At 48.0% G+C, this 12,597-nt stretch overlaps 4 protein-coding genes across 4 annotated transcripts; 1 reads left to right on the forward strand and 3 right to left on the reverse strand.

Annotated features, from left to right (window-relative positions):
* Positions 1 to 933: 933 nt before the first annotated feature.
* Positions 934 to 1,181, reverse strand: BDW70DRAFT_142243 (uncharacterized protein). Its single transcript, XM_073737897.1, has one exon. It carries the CDS (start codon positions 1,149 to 1,151, stop codon positions 993 to 995), a length of 159 nt encoding a protein of 52 aa, XP_073592970.1. The 5' UTR covers positions 1,152 to 1,181; the 3' UTR covers positions 934 to 992.
* A 1,382-nt stretch (positions 1,182 to 2,563) lies between these two features.
* Positions 2,564 to 3,283, reverse strand: BDW70DRAFT_162842 (ankyrin repeat domain-containing protein; the record flags this gene model as incomplete). The annotated part of the gene is made up of 1 exon (XM_073741204.1): positions 2,564 to 3,283. The coding sequence occupies one exon, from the start codon at positions 3,281 to 3,283 to the stop codon at positions 2,564 to 2,566; it is 720 nt and encodes a 239-aa protein (XP_073592971.1).
* Positions 3,284 to 7,674: 4,391 nt separating this feature from the next.
* Positions 7,675 to 8,880, forward strand: BDW70DRAFT_152713 (uncharacterized protein; the record flags this gene model as incomplete). Its single annotated transcript, XM_073739485.1, has 3 exons — positions 7,675 to 8,057; positions 8,132 to 8,471; positions 8,530 to 8,880. The coding sequence occupies 3 exons, from the start codon at positions 7,675 to 7,677 to the stop codon at positions 8,878 to 8,880; spliced, it is 1,074 nt and encodes a 357-aa protein (XP_073592972.1).
* Positions 8,881 to 10,117: 1,237 nt separating this feature from the next.
* Positions 10,118 to 11,838, reverse strand: BDW70DRAFT_170548 (uncharacterized protein; the record flags this gene model as incomplete). Its single annotated transcript, XM_073742957.1, has 3 exons — positions 11,205 to 11,838; positions 10,352 to 11,099; positions 10,118 to 10,290 (listed from the first exon to the last, which is right to left on the reverse strand). Exons 1-3 carry the CDS (start codon positions 11,493 to 11,495, stop codon positions 10,118 to 10,120), a joined length of 1,212 nt encoding a protein of 403 aa, XP_073592973.1. The 5' UTR covers positions 11,496 to 11,838.
* Between the last annotated feature and the right edge of the window lie 759 nt (positions 11,839 to 12,597).

The following is a 12,597-nucleotide window of genomic DNA, read 5'->3' on the forward strand; positions in this document are numbered from 1 at the left end:
AATCGATACGACTTATTGGAGAGGTCTTCGTTGTGGGCAAAGTTCTCGCGAGCTGTTGCTTCTTCTTGTAACTAGTTCTTGTACAGTTAGCTAATATTTATTGCTTATCTTGGCTAGCCATAAAGCCCTTTAACACCTCAATTTGACAGGATCTGCAAGAATAATGGTATAGTATCTGTTTGCATGCTTGATAATATATATCAACCAGATATTCGCTCTTTGGTCTGCTAAAACTGTGTATAGAGCCTTATCAAATGGTCATGCCTAGACAAACAAGATATCAATAAGTTTAACATTTTAGAAGCCTCCCCGCACCTATTAGTGTATTTATACTATAAAGAACATTGAAAGCGGCTTTCCTGCTGCAGGAATAGAACTATATAATGTAATAGACGTGTCCAGCCAAGCATCTCCCAACTGGGTCAAAAGGTCACTATGATCAGACGGTCTAGACTGCGGCAACATCCGCGATATATCCAAATCCGCATATCCAAATCCGCACATCCGCGGATATGGATGTAATCTAATATCCAAATATCCGCAGCGATACGATATGGATAGTAGAAGGTATCCGCAATGCGGATTTGGATATTTTGTGGATAGACAAACAAACCAAACATGACTATATCTGTTACTGCATAATTTATGCACGTTTTGTATGTAATATATTGTTCAAGGAGTGTATTGAGCCACAATTCAAACATGAGAATCTTGATGCTAACAATATATCAAGCTGTATTTAGATGACTTCTAATCTGCTGCTGGCACAATACAGACTCAGGAATATATTCAGAGATAGATAACAGAGTAGATACAACAGACAGGCTACAGAGTCAGGCTATTAACAGTAACAGTGGCATGTTTATGCAACAAGGTCTGGTAGTGATATATATTGGATCCATCCTGGGGGATAGTATCATACAGAAGCCATGTAGTGCTGGCAAGCTTGTCAAAGCCAGAACATGTGTATATTACTGATATTAATCAGCACATTATACGTCATGTGTCAGGCTAGATTGGGTTAATCTAGCGAAAATTATGCTAGTGCGGATAGTAACAAGATATCCATATCGTATCCGCGCGGATTTGGGTGTGGATAAAGATAGCAACTCAGGTATCTGGTATCCGCATGGATACGATATGGATAGCATTTGCTATCTCATATCCGCGGATATGCCGCAGTCCTTAATCAGACCCCATGGCCTGATCTGTCTCGATCGCGCCTACCTAGCTGGCGCGCTGTTACAATAACCCAAATAGGGTTTTCCAAGCTTTGTATATTACCTCTTACGCCAACCAGCCCTCTAGCACGCAGCAGAGGTTCTAGTGCCTCTTCTATACTTACTACACCCTATACGTTAAATAACTGCACTGGAGAACATAAATGCCATAAGATTTCATGAGGAAAGCCTTCAGGCTCCTGTCAATGGTAGTATTAGCTATCTAGAGTAGCGAAAAGGCTTTGAAGTTGTTATATATAACAAGGGATATCTTGATGAAAACTAATTTCCATACTTAGTATCAAGCAGAGTCTTCATAAACAACAATCTATATACTAGATAAGCTAATAAAGGTACCTTAGTACAAGAGGCAGGAGATCTAATTATTTTATTTAAATATGTATCTAAGTACTAGAGACCTCTCTCCTGACAAATTTACTCGAGTCTTTTTCCGCGCCAAGTTGACATCCACTGACATGTTCTAACTGTAATACTTTAGGTCATAGAAGACTAGATGACCTGTACCTAGTTGTCTTTAAATTCTCTCTTTAATTCAATGAATTGCCTCCTTGGGGCTAACTCCAGTATATGACTGTCACAGGCTATGGCCTGGATCTTGGTTGTCGGCCATGCCCTCAACCTGGTTCTAATTAGGGTCTCTGCAACATCTGTGTACAGCCTCGGAATTGCGGCCTCGTAGGAAAAGAGATCCGTCGGCATGCAAGTCCGGGAAGTCGGAAGCCTTGACGCATGATTGGGAAAGGTTGATAAAGGGGAGGAGGAAGATATCTGCGCTTCTATCTTTTGTTTCTTTCTCTAAGCTTGTGATACTCGTTTATACAGGACAGCCAGTTGAAAATAATACTGCCTACGCCCGTTACAATGACCACCAGGTATCTTGGGCGATGGACGGAAGACCTGATAGTTACGTTGATGTGTCTGTTGTGACAATTAGCAGGACGCCAGAAATGGCCCGTATTGCACTGTCCTCTACGTTATTTGGGTGCCGGCTACCGGTCTAATATATGGGGTTAATAGCGCAATTGATAACTCGGACAGTGTTCTGGTGCTGGCGTTAAGGTTAACACAGGGGATTCGCCTGGTTCCGGTTGGGAAGTAGGGCATTGGACACCATAAGGAGCGGTAAACTCATCTACTCTGCAATCCCCACCTACAAGGTAGTTCACCACTTCTGCTGTGGATTATGAGTCCAGACATGACAGCATCCAGAAAGGGCTTCAAAGTCGTAAGGGCACCTCTCATCAGCAATGTTAAAACTATGGTAAATCCCACTGTTCGCCCTCTTATATACAACCACCATCTCTCGGGGCCGCTTTACTATATCAGCAACAGCCTGAAGGCCTAGGATTGAGCCTGTTCAATTCCGCATTATGCAGGCATGCCAGCACGATGTTAACCCAAAAATCATGGACCGCGGAGGGTATCTTGGCGCGAGGCGCGCTGTGACTTGTCAAGGTAACGAGATGTTCCTGTATCCGTCGTTTTTCCCAGGCTTCGAACTTGGTCTTCAAAGACTGCTGTGGTGGAGGCTCTTCGAAAGCATCTTTTTTAACCCACAGCAGATACCAAAAAAGAGCAAAATTCAAGGCTGATGCTCCGCTGGAGTCGCGGTGCGAAATGCCTGGTTTCTGGTTGATCAAGACTTCAAACAGGGCCGGTAGTTCAAAATAGCAGGGTTCTCCAATCTCGTACTTGCCAATCATAGAGTCAAAGTATGCTGCATAGCTATCTATTAGAATGATGAGGGGTGTTCTCCCAATCTTGTCAACTGCATTCACTGATGCGCCGCATTCGACAAGCTCATCTGCGGTTTCAGAACGCTGCGTATCTGCTGCAATGTGCAGTGCAGTTTGGCCATTATTGTTTCGCGCTTCGATATTTGGCCCCATGTGCACCAGCTCTTTGACTTTTCCCCAGGCAACCCATTCATCATTTGCTGCGTGGTGGAGCGCAGTATTGCCGTTGTGGTCTGGCAAGTTTATATCTGGTACAAAGGGGATGACCTTGCGGAGAGTAGCAGCATTTGAAGTCAGTGCTGCCATATGAAATGCATTTACTCCATCCTTGCCAACACTACATGGATCTGCGCCAGCCTCAAGCAGCATATGTGCGCTTGCGTCCTCCCTAACAATCACTGCGCAATGCCAGGGACCGTCCCCATTGTTTTTCCGCGCCTTAACATCAGCCCCGTGTTCATTCAGCCAGCGGACCCAGTCCGCCTCTTTCCTCCTCACGGCACGATGGAGAAGCGTCGCTTTTCTTTGGTCCGGTTCGTGGACATTAACACCTGAATCAGCGGTTTCCGGCCTGGCTAGCGCACTGCAAGGTGTGATGGAAGCCCTGATAAGTCGTCGTTATTGCCATAATTTCTACCACAATGTCCGAGCTGCTTCCCTCGCTTAATCGATATCTCAGGACTGAACTTCCGAGTGTAATATCATCTCGTGTAAATTCAGGTTCCTGGTCCGCAAAATCGGCACTCGCAAGGCTCCCATCGAGTAGGCTTGTGGTCTGTGATCGTGGATACATCGGCGCCGAGCAGGGCTAGTCATAATGTTTGCACTGGTCGCACTTTTGTCCTTGCCATTGCCGCCGGTCTGGATGGCACTGCGAGAAAGCAGTTGTCACAATGGTAGCCTTTATTTAGTATTTGGCGGGAAAGTCATACCTTTTGTTTGTCTGCTCGACACCGTTCGCACTTGAGGACGTGTTTATTCGGCATAACGGTAAGTATACCTGGAAGTTTGGGTGTGCGAGAAGAATCCTTGGCTACAGGGGTGGGCCGTCAGATTTATGTATTGAACATGGCTAACGGGCAGATGACTCACGAGGAAAGCAACAATGCAAGGCTCACACTTTCAAAGCATTGGCTGTATACGTGTCATGACAGACGCCTTGCGCTTGAGATCGTCCCTCCAATGGCTGATGAGCATACGTATTGACGTTATGCCCCGATGGCACAATTTTGCCTATCCAAGGGTGATGATTAGCGATATGAAGCAGGTGCAAGGAACGGAATTTATTCTTAGAAGGATATTCACGTCTGTACCAGACTACTGCTCAGATACTCGCTTGATACTCTGGGAAAGGAACGCATTGTAGGGGAAGCTGAATGATAGAAAACTCAGAAGGGAAGATGCGACGGGATTCCCCGCTCATCGATCTGCGTAGCCTGGTATTAGCACAAGAGGTGCCATGAGCCGCTGGCTGTGGGAGTTTATTCAAAGTGATCTTCGGCGCGCTGGTGTCCTGGTTGAATGGTATTGTAATACTAATGGAGGATAACAAAAATACACTCTGGGAGGCACGCTGGACAAAGCTATCGTTTATCAATATCACAACAGGCTGTATTCGTAATCAGTGTAGAATTAATCATCCTTGTCCTACTAGTAGTCACCCATAGACCATGACAAAACCTGAACTGTGGTCAGGTCAAGAGTCAGGACCATCGCGGTCTTTGGGTAACCCACGGGTTAACCACCAAGAACCCATTTTGCATAAAATCTCCCTATTAGGCTATATGCTCCGCATAAAAATGCCGATTATCTAAACACCTGGTTCATAAGTTAACATAACGTATCCCGTAAGCGAGTGGCCCACCTCTGTATTCCATATAAAATGGCGCCTTTTTATACTCTATTACCTCAACAACAAATTGGTTGAGAGATTTAGAAGTATATATTTAGTCTATTTAGGTAGCCTTTATTTAGGGATTAGTGATTTTATCCTGCTATAATAAGTATTCCTCTGAGTAATATAGATTACAGCTGTATTTTTGTTATTCAGAAGTATTATACATTTGGAGAGAAATCCTATGGCTATAGAGCTTAAAAATAAGATAAATATCATTATAAAAGGATATATTCTACCTCAGTTTTATAGTATTACTTACAACCTACTGTTGTTGAGTTAATAGAGTGTAAAAAGACGCCATTTTATATGGAATACAGAGGTGGGCCGCTCGCTTACATGGGCCACTCGCTCACGGGATACGTTACAGCGTGTTTGTATTGTCTGCAAGCCCGCAGGTTACCCAAAACCCGTACAGGTTGAAGACCTAGACCCGTACCCAACCCGACCCGTCACAGGTTTTTGGTCGACCGTCACAGGTAACTTGCGTTATGTCAAGGTCTAGTCATGCATTTCATGTGCGATGAAACTGAGAAGGGTTTTGGTATTTGTTGTGGAATACGCATGCACATTTAAAGGGGGAAGGGCAGATTGAAACTGTATCAACTACACAAACGCAGCCTACTAGCCTACTATAGAGCGGATGCCCTTTAGGCATTGACTCTCTTTCTTGTTGGCCATAGATGCTTTTGTTTTCACTTCTACATTGAGGGGTCAGATCCTCAGGTCAGCGCGATCAGGCCGCTATATCACAAAACGTTATGCAGCCAGCAGTCTTATCGTGAACTGGTACGCAGGATAAGCATTACATGATGTCTATATATCTTAGTAGGTTTTATATCTTGTCCGCAGACTCCTCTCCAGCCCTTCTTTATTTCGAACCACTACCTTCTCCAAATATTTTTTAAACTCCAGTCCAAAGTATCATGCCCGCAGGAGAAATCCTTGATCATCTAAAAAGGATCTTTATATTTATGTTTATATCTTGTTCCAGCATACAGCTTGCATGGCACCCTCTATAGCACCTACATGCTGCTACCAAATGCGGCAGTATTGCCATCTACAAAACGAACTTCAATATTCGCGAACTCGCTGAGCAGACCATGCTGCATTAAATGATCCGTAATTACCTGAACCCAGGTGTGCCACATAGGGACAGACATCAGCCACACTTGCAGCGATATAGGAAGAATGCTGATACCAACCTTCTAGTATCATTGAACTTAAGACCAGTCTACATAATCTGCATCAGGTTGAACAACGTGGATATGCTTAAGCTTGGTAGTGTAGTAAGCGCGTTGGGCTTTCCGGCCAATAGAACAGAAAAGAATTTTACAACGCTCCCTTGACCAGTATGGGATGGTATGGATATATGATGAGGAACCGAGGCCACTGACGGAAAGCATGGAATACTCGTCCTCGGACGGGCTATCCCTGCCGCATACTCTACGTACCCCAACTAACAATTCAGAGTTCGTTCAGCGCAAGAATTTGACATATATGAAAGGAATCTACCATGGAAACTCGATCTGGTGGAGGATAGAGGCGGAGACGGCGATCGAGGAACATGTCCGACTACCGGCTACCTGCACCGACGGCAAGCGTTGATTGCCACTAATGGGGAACGTGAGCAGGGCTTGGATCGTCGTGAGATTGGTTAGTTTTACCTTACTGATAAAGGCCGCCGTAACGGTGATCCAATCTTGTACAAGAGCAAGTGCTAACGCAGATAATTGGTTTGCGGCTGTCTGAACAGGCAGTGCCGCGTCGCTACCATCTTCAGGAAACGGCTGCACACCTCCAAGTTGTTAGCCAAACCCTGGGTAAGATTAAGCTTTCCAAGAATGGAATCAAATGGTGCGTTTCGCTTCCGGATGTCATCACGATAGCAAACACGCGCTCACGCCCTTCCACTCCCGCTTCATCCGAGAAATTTCACCGGTCTGACCTCTAAAGAATCTTGGACATGTGGAAGTGCGGCCAAGGCAAGAAGGAAACCGTTTATAACGACCTTATCCAATTTTCTCTCCAGCGGAGAGAGGCTTGAAGCTCAGCCTGAGAGGTAGAAACACCTATCGCGCCCCAGTTTGCCGGTGAGTGTAGCAAATAGTAGCGGAACTAAAGGTAAAACAAGGAATAGTTCAAGGATGCCGCCTCATTGTCATACCTCTGATGTGGCTTTTGCATCGTCTGCTAAGGCAGCTTGCACAGCGGGTGCGTACGGCTCCATGTGCGGTGTCCTATGCAATGCCTACGTATGTTGCAGCGGCCTCATCCGGGAAGCGGGACTCGATTCGGTAAAGACCAGGTACATCCTCCGCGCGCTAGGCTTCTCATTCCGAGAAATTCTATCAATCGAACCTGCTTCACAGTTTTCGGCTCGGCAGCTGAATGCGAGACCCGAGCCCGAGTACGTCCGTGATTCGCTGCGCTATAGTTTGCGGTAGAGATCCCGAGTGGCGTTCATGCAGCATGCATTCTGGCCATGTCGGGAATCTAGATCTGTCCATAGTGCCCATGATTCCGTCATAGGCTTGAACCCCTCAGACAAGATAGAGACAAACAGGACGGACGTTGGATTGCATCCGAGATCAGCTGGACTCATGCGTCGCCTCCCCGCGGTAGAGATAAGCATACCCCGGATGATACCACTACAGAAACTGTAGATTTCAAGGCAGATTTAAAGTATAAGTACACGTTCAGACCCAACCGTGGACAAGCAACAACGGCTAAACGACAGCGAAACCGCAAACAAGCTGACACATCTCCAGTCTAGTACGTCGACTCATAACATTTAATCAAGATGGCCCCGGCAGCCCTCCTTGCCCCTACCACTACCTCCACCACTGCGGCGCCAACAGTGGTCGGCCCAACAACCAAAGAAGCCACCCGGCCCACAAAGAAGATCCCTAGATCCATCATTGAGAAAGCCAGACTCACACAGAGGCGTCCTTTCAACCCAACCGAGCACCTGGTCTACGAACATCCAGCCAAGATTCACACAATGGCCGAACTTGGTCTTGAGGGCGCCGGCATATCACCAAACGCCATCTCTGAGCCATTCCGTCTTTTCACCGAGGAAGCAATCAAGCAGATGAGGGCTGAGATCTTTAGTGAGCCCGTGCTACAGGACTGCCAGTATGCGAGCAGCTTCTGTACCAATATGATTCGAGGGATGGGACATGCGTAGGTTACTCCGTTTTTCTGGCCTTTATGTTACGGTAAGCGCCGAAGGTCGGCATGCTAAAAGAACCATTTAGACGAGCCCCCTTCATCTACGACGTGTGGAAGTCGCCCGAGGTGCTTTCTAAAGTATCCGAGATTGCGGGAATCGATCTTGTCCCCGTATACGACTACGAGATCGCAAACATCAATATTGCCGCCAAGGACGATCGCAACGAGCCGGACTCTACCACCGCCGATGGGCCGGTAGTTAGCAATTCTAGTGACGATGACGATGTCCCCGCCTTTGCATGGCATTACGACAGCTTCCCCTTCGTCTGCGTGACCATGCTCTCGGATTGCACGGGGATGGTTGGCGGCGAGACGGCGATCAACCTGCCGAGTGGCGAGATCAAGAAAGTCCGAGGGCCTGCTATGGTAAACCAGATCCTCTATCTATAGTCAATCAGTGATGCATTGCTGATATTCTGCACAGGGGTACGCAGTTGTCATGCAGGGCCGGTACCTGCACCACCAAGCGCTCAAGGCCCTTGGTGGCCGCGAACGGATCTCTATGGTGACGCCCTTCCGGCCCAAAGATCCACTCGTGCGCGATGAGTCAATCCTCGTGGGAGTCCGTGGAATCAGTAACCTGGAAGAGCTGTTCCCGCAGTACTTCGAGTACAGGCTTGATGTGCTGGAGGAGCGGGTGAGGGCTCAGCGGAAGGAAGAGAGGAACAGGGAGACGGCTCATAAGCCGTTTGATGTGGAGAAAAAGAGGAGGTGGTTAGAGGAGCAGAGAGAGTTTATTGATTCCATGCTGAGGGAGATGCATGTGCCCCAGTAGGCTGGAATTGCGCAATGACCATGAACAGTAATGTGTGTTTCTGCTTCCCTAAGATGCACAGAATGAGCCTTGTATTTGCTCTATTTTATGATATAAATGAGTGTCATGCCCAGTTTTCTTGAGGTTTGTTCATTTGCTCCACCGGATCAAGACTGTTGCCCTATCCCATATCCAAGAGCCTGCCTCGCAGCTCGCAGGACGATGGCCCGGCCTGTGACCCAGGCAGTCTGCTGTCGGGCAGAACATTTGCTGTGGATGCTCAAAGGGAAAAGGGCAGAAGGAAGCTGAATCAACTACACGAATGTAGCCTACTAAGGATCAGATGCCATATGACGATTAATCCTTAGTAGGCTACGTCCGTGTAGTTGATACAGCTTCCGTCTGCCCTTTCCCCTCTGAGCATCCACAACAGATTCCAATGGGGCCAACCACTGTAGGTCTCTTCTTACCGCTATGGAAGAGGACCGTCAGTAGGATCGATGAGATGGTCTGGCTTAGACGGTGGTTGACTAAGTACTTTATTAACCCTACCGCATTCACTTGATACTGTTCACAGTCTATGAACGTCAGCTCGATTCCGCCTGGAGGAGCCTCGTAGTCACGTGCGTCTTCGAGCTGCCATGCCCTATTCGGGCAAGACATCAAACACCCGTGGACTGGAGCCCGAGCTGGAGGTTCCTAGGTAGGTTTGTTACTCATTCGGAACTCTCTTTTTAGCAAATATGACTTAAGGCCAATTTGGTAGTCATTAGCGTAGCCTTAGAGAAAAACAAAAATCAATCATACCTCATAAATCAATCAAACCTTTGCTCATTGCAGCAAAAACGGTACGGTATACCATATATGTACGCAGATCATCACACTGCTGGCCATACATTGGATATCCTCACAGGCGTCTGGAGGTGTGGCCTAGGCCGGACATTAAGTCCATATATATCTAGCCGCACTTCTAGTTCCAGTTATTGGCCAAGTATGTGAGATGGACAGCTTTTTGCTGTTGTCCTGGAATCATCTAGACATAACAGGCAATCAACTGAGTGAATCCAAAGTCTGTACACATCAGATCAGACGGGCCTGACAGGGCAATGCAGTACCCAGTAGTGCAACTAGAACGGCTACTTTAAGTCTTCATGATCCGTCAGAAATGACAGTTCAAACATCGTTGTGAGGCTGTTCGAAATCCAGACTCCCGAGTTGTCGAAGACACACAGGCCGCTAAGCCATGACGATAGCCAGCCTACCTATCGGCAACCTCGATAATCCTTCCATTTCCGCTCTGGACCTTCATCTCAGGCTGCGAGTCAGGACCAGGCGAAGACTGCTCGTCTTTCTTCAGCGCTTTGGGGGAGAAAAAGGTACTGATAGTTTGATTCCAGCGACCCCATCTTGAAGACCTTCTCTGAGCCAAATCTGCAGCAAAATCGTCAGCCAGCTCGAAAATTTAGCATACAGTGCGCAACGGTGAACTCACCATTGAGGATATAAAGCAACTCGACCGGTATTGGTGCCCAGATCGTCAAAGCAGCAATTTGCCCGAATCCCCATTCGTCATCCTCGAACTGGTCCCTCGCAAGACTCTTCAAGTGCCGGCGTTGCCGCCACATCATCGTCAAGCCAACCACCATGCCTGCAGTCAGCAAGGCGATCAGTAGCACCCAGAACAGCATGAGGACTCGAAACATGGATTTGTGCAGCTTGTCTGCCTGGAATCTCTCCTTCAACGACTGCAGCCAGAACGCAACTGTCCCCGCGACTGCAAAGATAGCGACAGCCCAAGATGGGTAAGGAACGGGGTTAATGACGCTATAGTCTGACGAGCTGTGCGCGCAGCCGTCCGAGGCGAGGCGCCAGTTCTCCTTGCTGTCGGAATTAAGATGGCTCTCTCCCAGGGTGACGATGATGAGAACAAAGACGACAATGTAGAGGAGCACTCGCGCACCCCAGCGCGACATCGGCTGCGCGACGACCATGCAGAAGAAAGTGACCAGGACGCTGTTGACCTGCAGGAATGCCATGGCTTGAATCTCGGCCACCTCGAAGGTCGACGGGTTCTGGGATAGATGGGCGAGTGAAGCCAGCGCAGACGAGCCGACGAAAAACCCATTGGAGGAGAAGAAATTGAGCTGGATGTCTTTGGCGTCACGGATGAAGGCGCTGGCTTGGGCGAAAGCCAGATAGAGGAGACGGTAGACGGGGCCGAGGAGGATGGTGAACGCGGTCTGGATACTGTATGCGTACATCATCTGGAGACGGCAGTTGCCCCATCAGCGGGTCCATTCTTTTTCTAATAATCCTGATCATAATGAGAATAATAGGTGACTTACGCCAATCCCTGAGAGATCTGGGTTGCCGACTCCATACGTGAGCAGGCACAGATTCTGGCAGTTCTGCACCTCCACCGTGATGTTCAATCCGTTCTCGGTGGCATAGCTGAAGAAGTCGTTGATTGAGTCAAAATCACATCTCCTCTCCTCTGCTACGCTGGAATTCGCCGCTGTAGGTTGGGGGGCTGCTACATTTGCGACTCCGGATGTTGTCGTGCCCTGGGGAAGTGCCGCGGCTCGTTGTAGGTAGAACAGCGCGTACAGCACGAGGGAGTGCCATCCAAGCAACATGATTCAATCAGAACCTTCCCGTCCTTCTCTGGTAGTTGCGAAGCCTGAGAATAATCCTATTGCGAAAACCTTACCATAACAGCTTTTCCTTCCAGAGATCCGACGTCGGGGATGACGGCTTATATCCGACGTTTTCCCTTCCTTTCAGCCCTGGCCTTACTCTATAAAAGAGTTAGCACCAAAATAAACCAGGCTGAGTCGACCATGTGTTCAAGCGGGGGATGTTTAGACTAATTCTGGCCCGTTAGAATAAGGCCAAGCACTTTCGGACCGTCAGAGTGGACACTCTCCACGCAGGAGCCTCTGGAGGCACTCAGAGGGTGTGAAGTTGTGATGCATGCCCAACGACTGCGGATAAATCGGCAGCCAATAGATGAAGGCTATCTCATGTAGAGTTCAGCCGTGTCAAGTGCTAATGCAGGACGGCTCGTAACCCAGCCAGCCACCATAGCCATCAATGTTTAGTCCTGTCCTCGGAGGCTCCCCAGCCCACAGACCTCTGAGAGATCATTTCTCTGCTATTTATTGGGCTGGGGTATTTTTCCGATAGCCTGATGTGAGTTCAGTCAGAAGGGTCCAGCCTTTATCCTTGTAAAGATAACGGTGCCAACGGCCCCTGCTTTATTTTTTTTTTCGTCTTTTTTTCCTCTTTTTTTTTGGCCCCCACTAAAAACTGCACTCCCTGCAGGGGTCATATCTTGGACAGCCTCGTTTCTCAACGCTGGACACTGAAGCACTAGGCACCCAATGTCGACAGGTCAAAATCGATAAGGCACGGAATTCTGAATGTCATCCTCTGAAGATTGCTGTATAGTCAAGAATCACGGTAGAAGCGCCACAAAGCTCAAGGGGAGAGACGGCTGTCAGCCGCCGCCTCTATAATTTCACTAGCAACGGTAAGGCTGCATACTCATGATGACGACGCAGGTACTCCCTGAAGACACCATTTCCAGTCTCTCATATGAACCGCTACCCAGCAACTGACACCTAACTGATCCCTTGTGTCATTTGTCAGCTCGGAGAGTTGCGTTATTTGCACATCGCGTCTCCGATAGGCCTGGCGTACTTGGCGCTGCCTGGAAAGATGGAGATACTCCGGAGT

Source organism: Aspergillus foveolatus (genome assembly GCF_047715535.1).
Source record: "Aspergillus foveolatus strain CBS 279.81 unplaced genomic scaffold BDW70scaffold_57, whole genome shotgun sequence".
NCBI lineage: Eukaryota > Fungi > Ascomycota > Eurotiomycetes > Eurotiales > Aspergillaceae > Aspergillus > Aspergillus foveolatus.

Coding starts and splice junctions, on each gene's coding strand:
- BDW70DRAFT_142243 (XM_073737897.1), bottom strand. CDS start 1,151: ATGCTATCCATATCGTATCCATGCGGATACCAGATACCTGAGTTGCTA.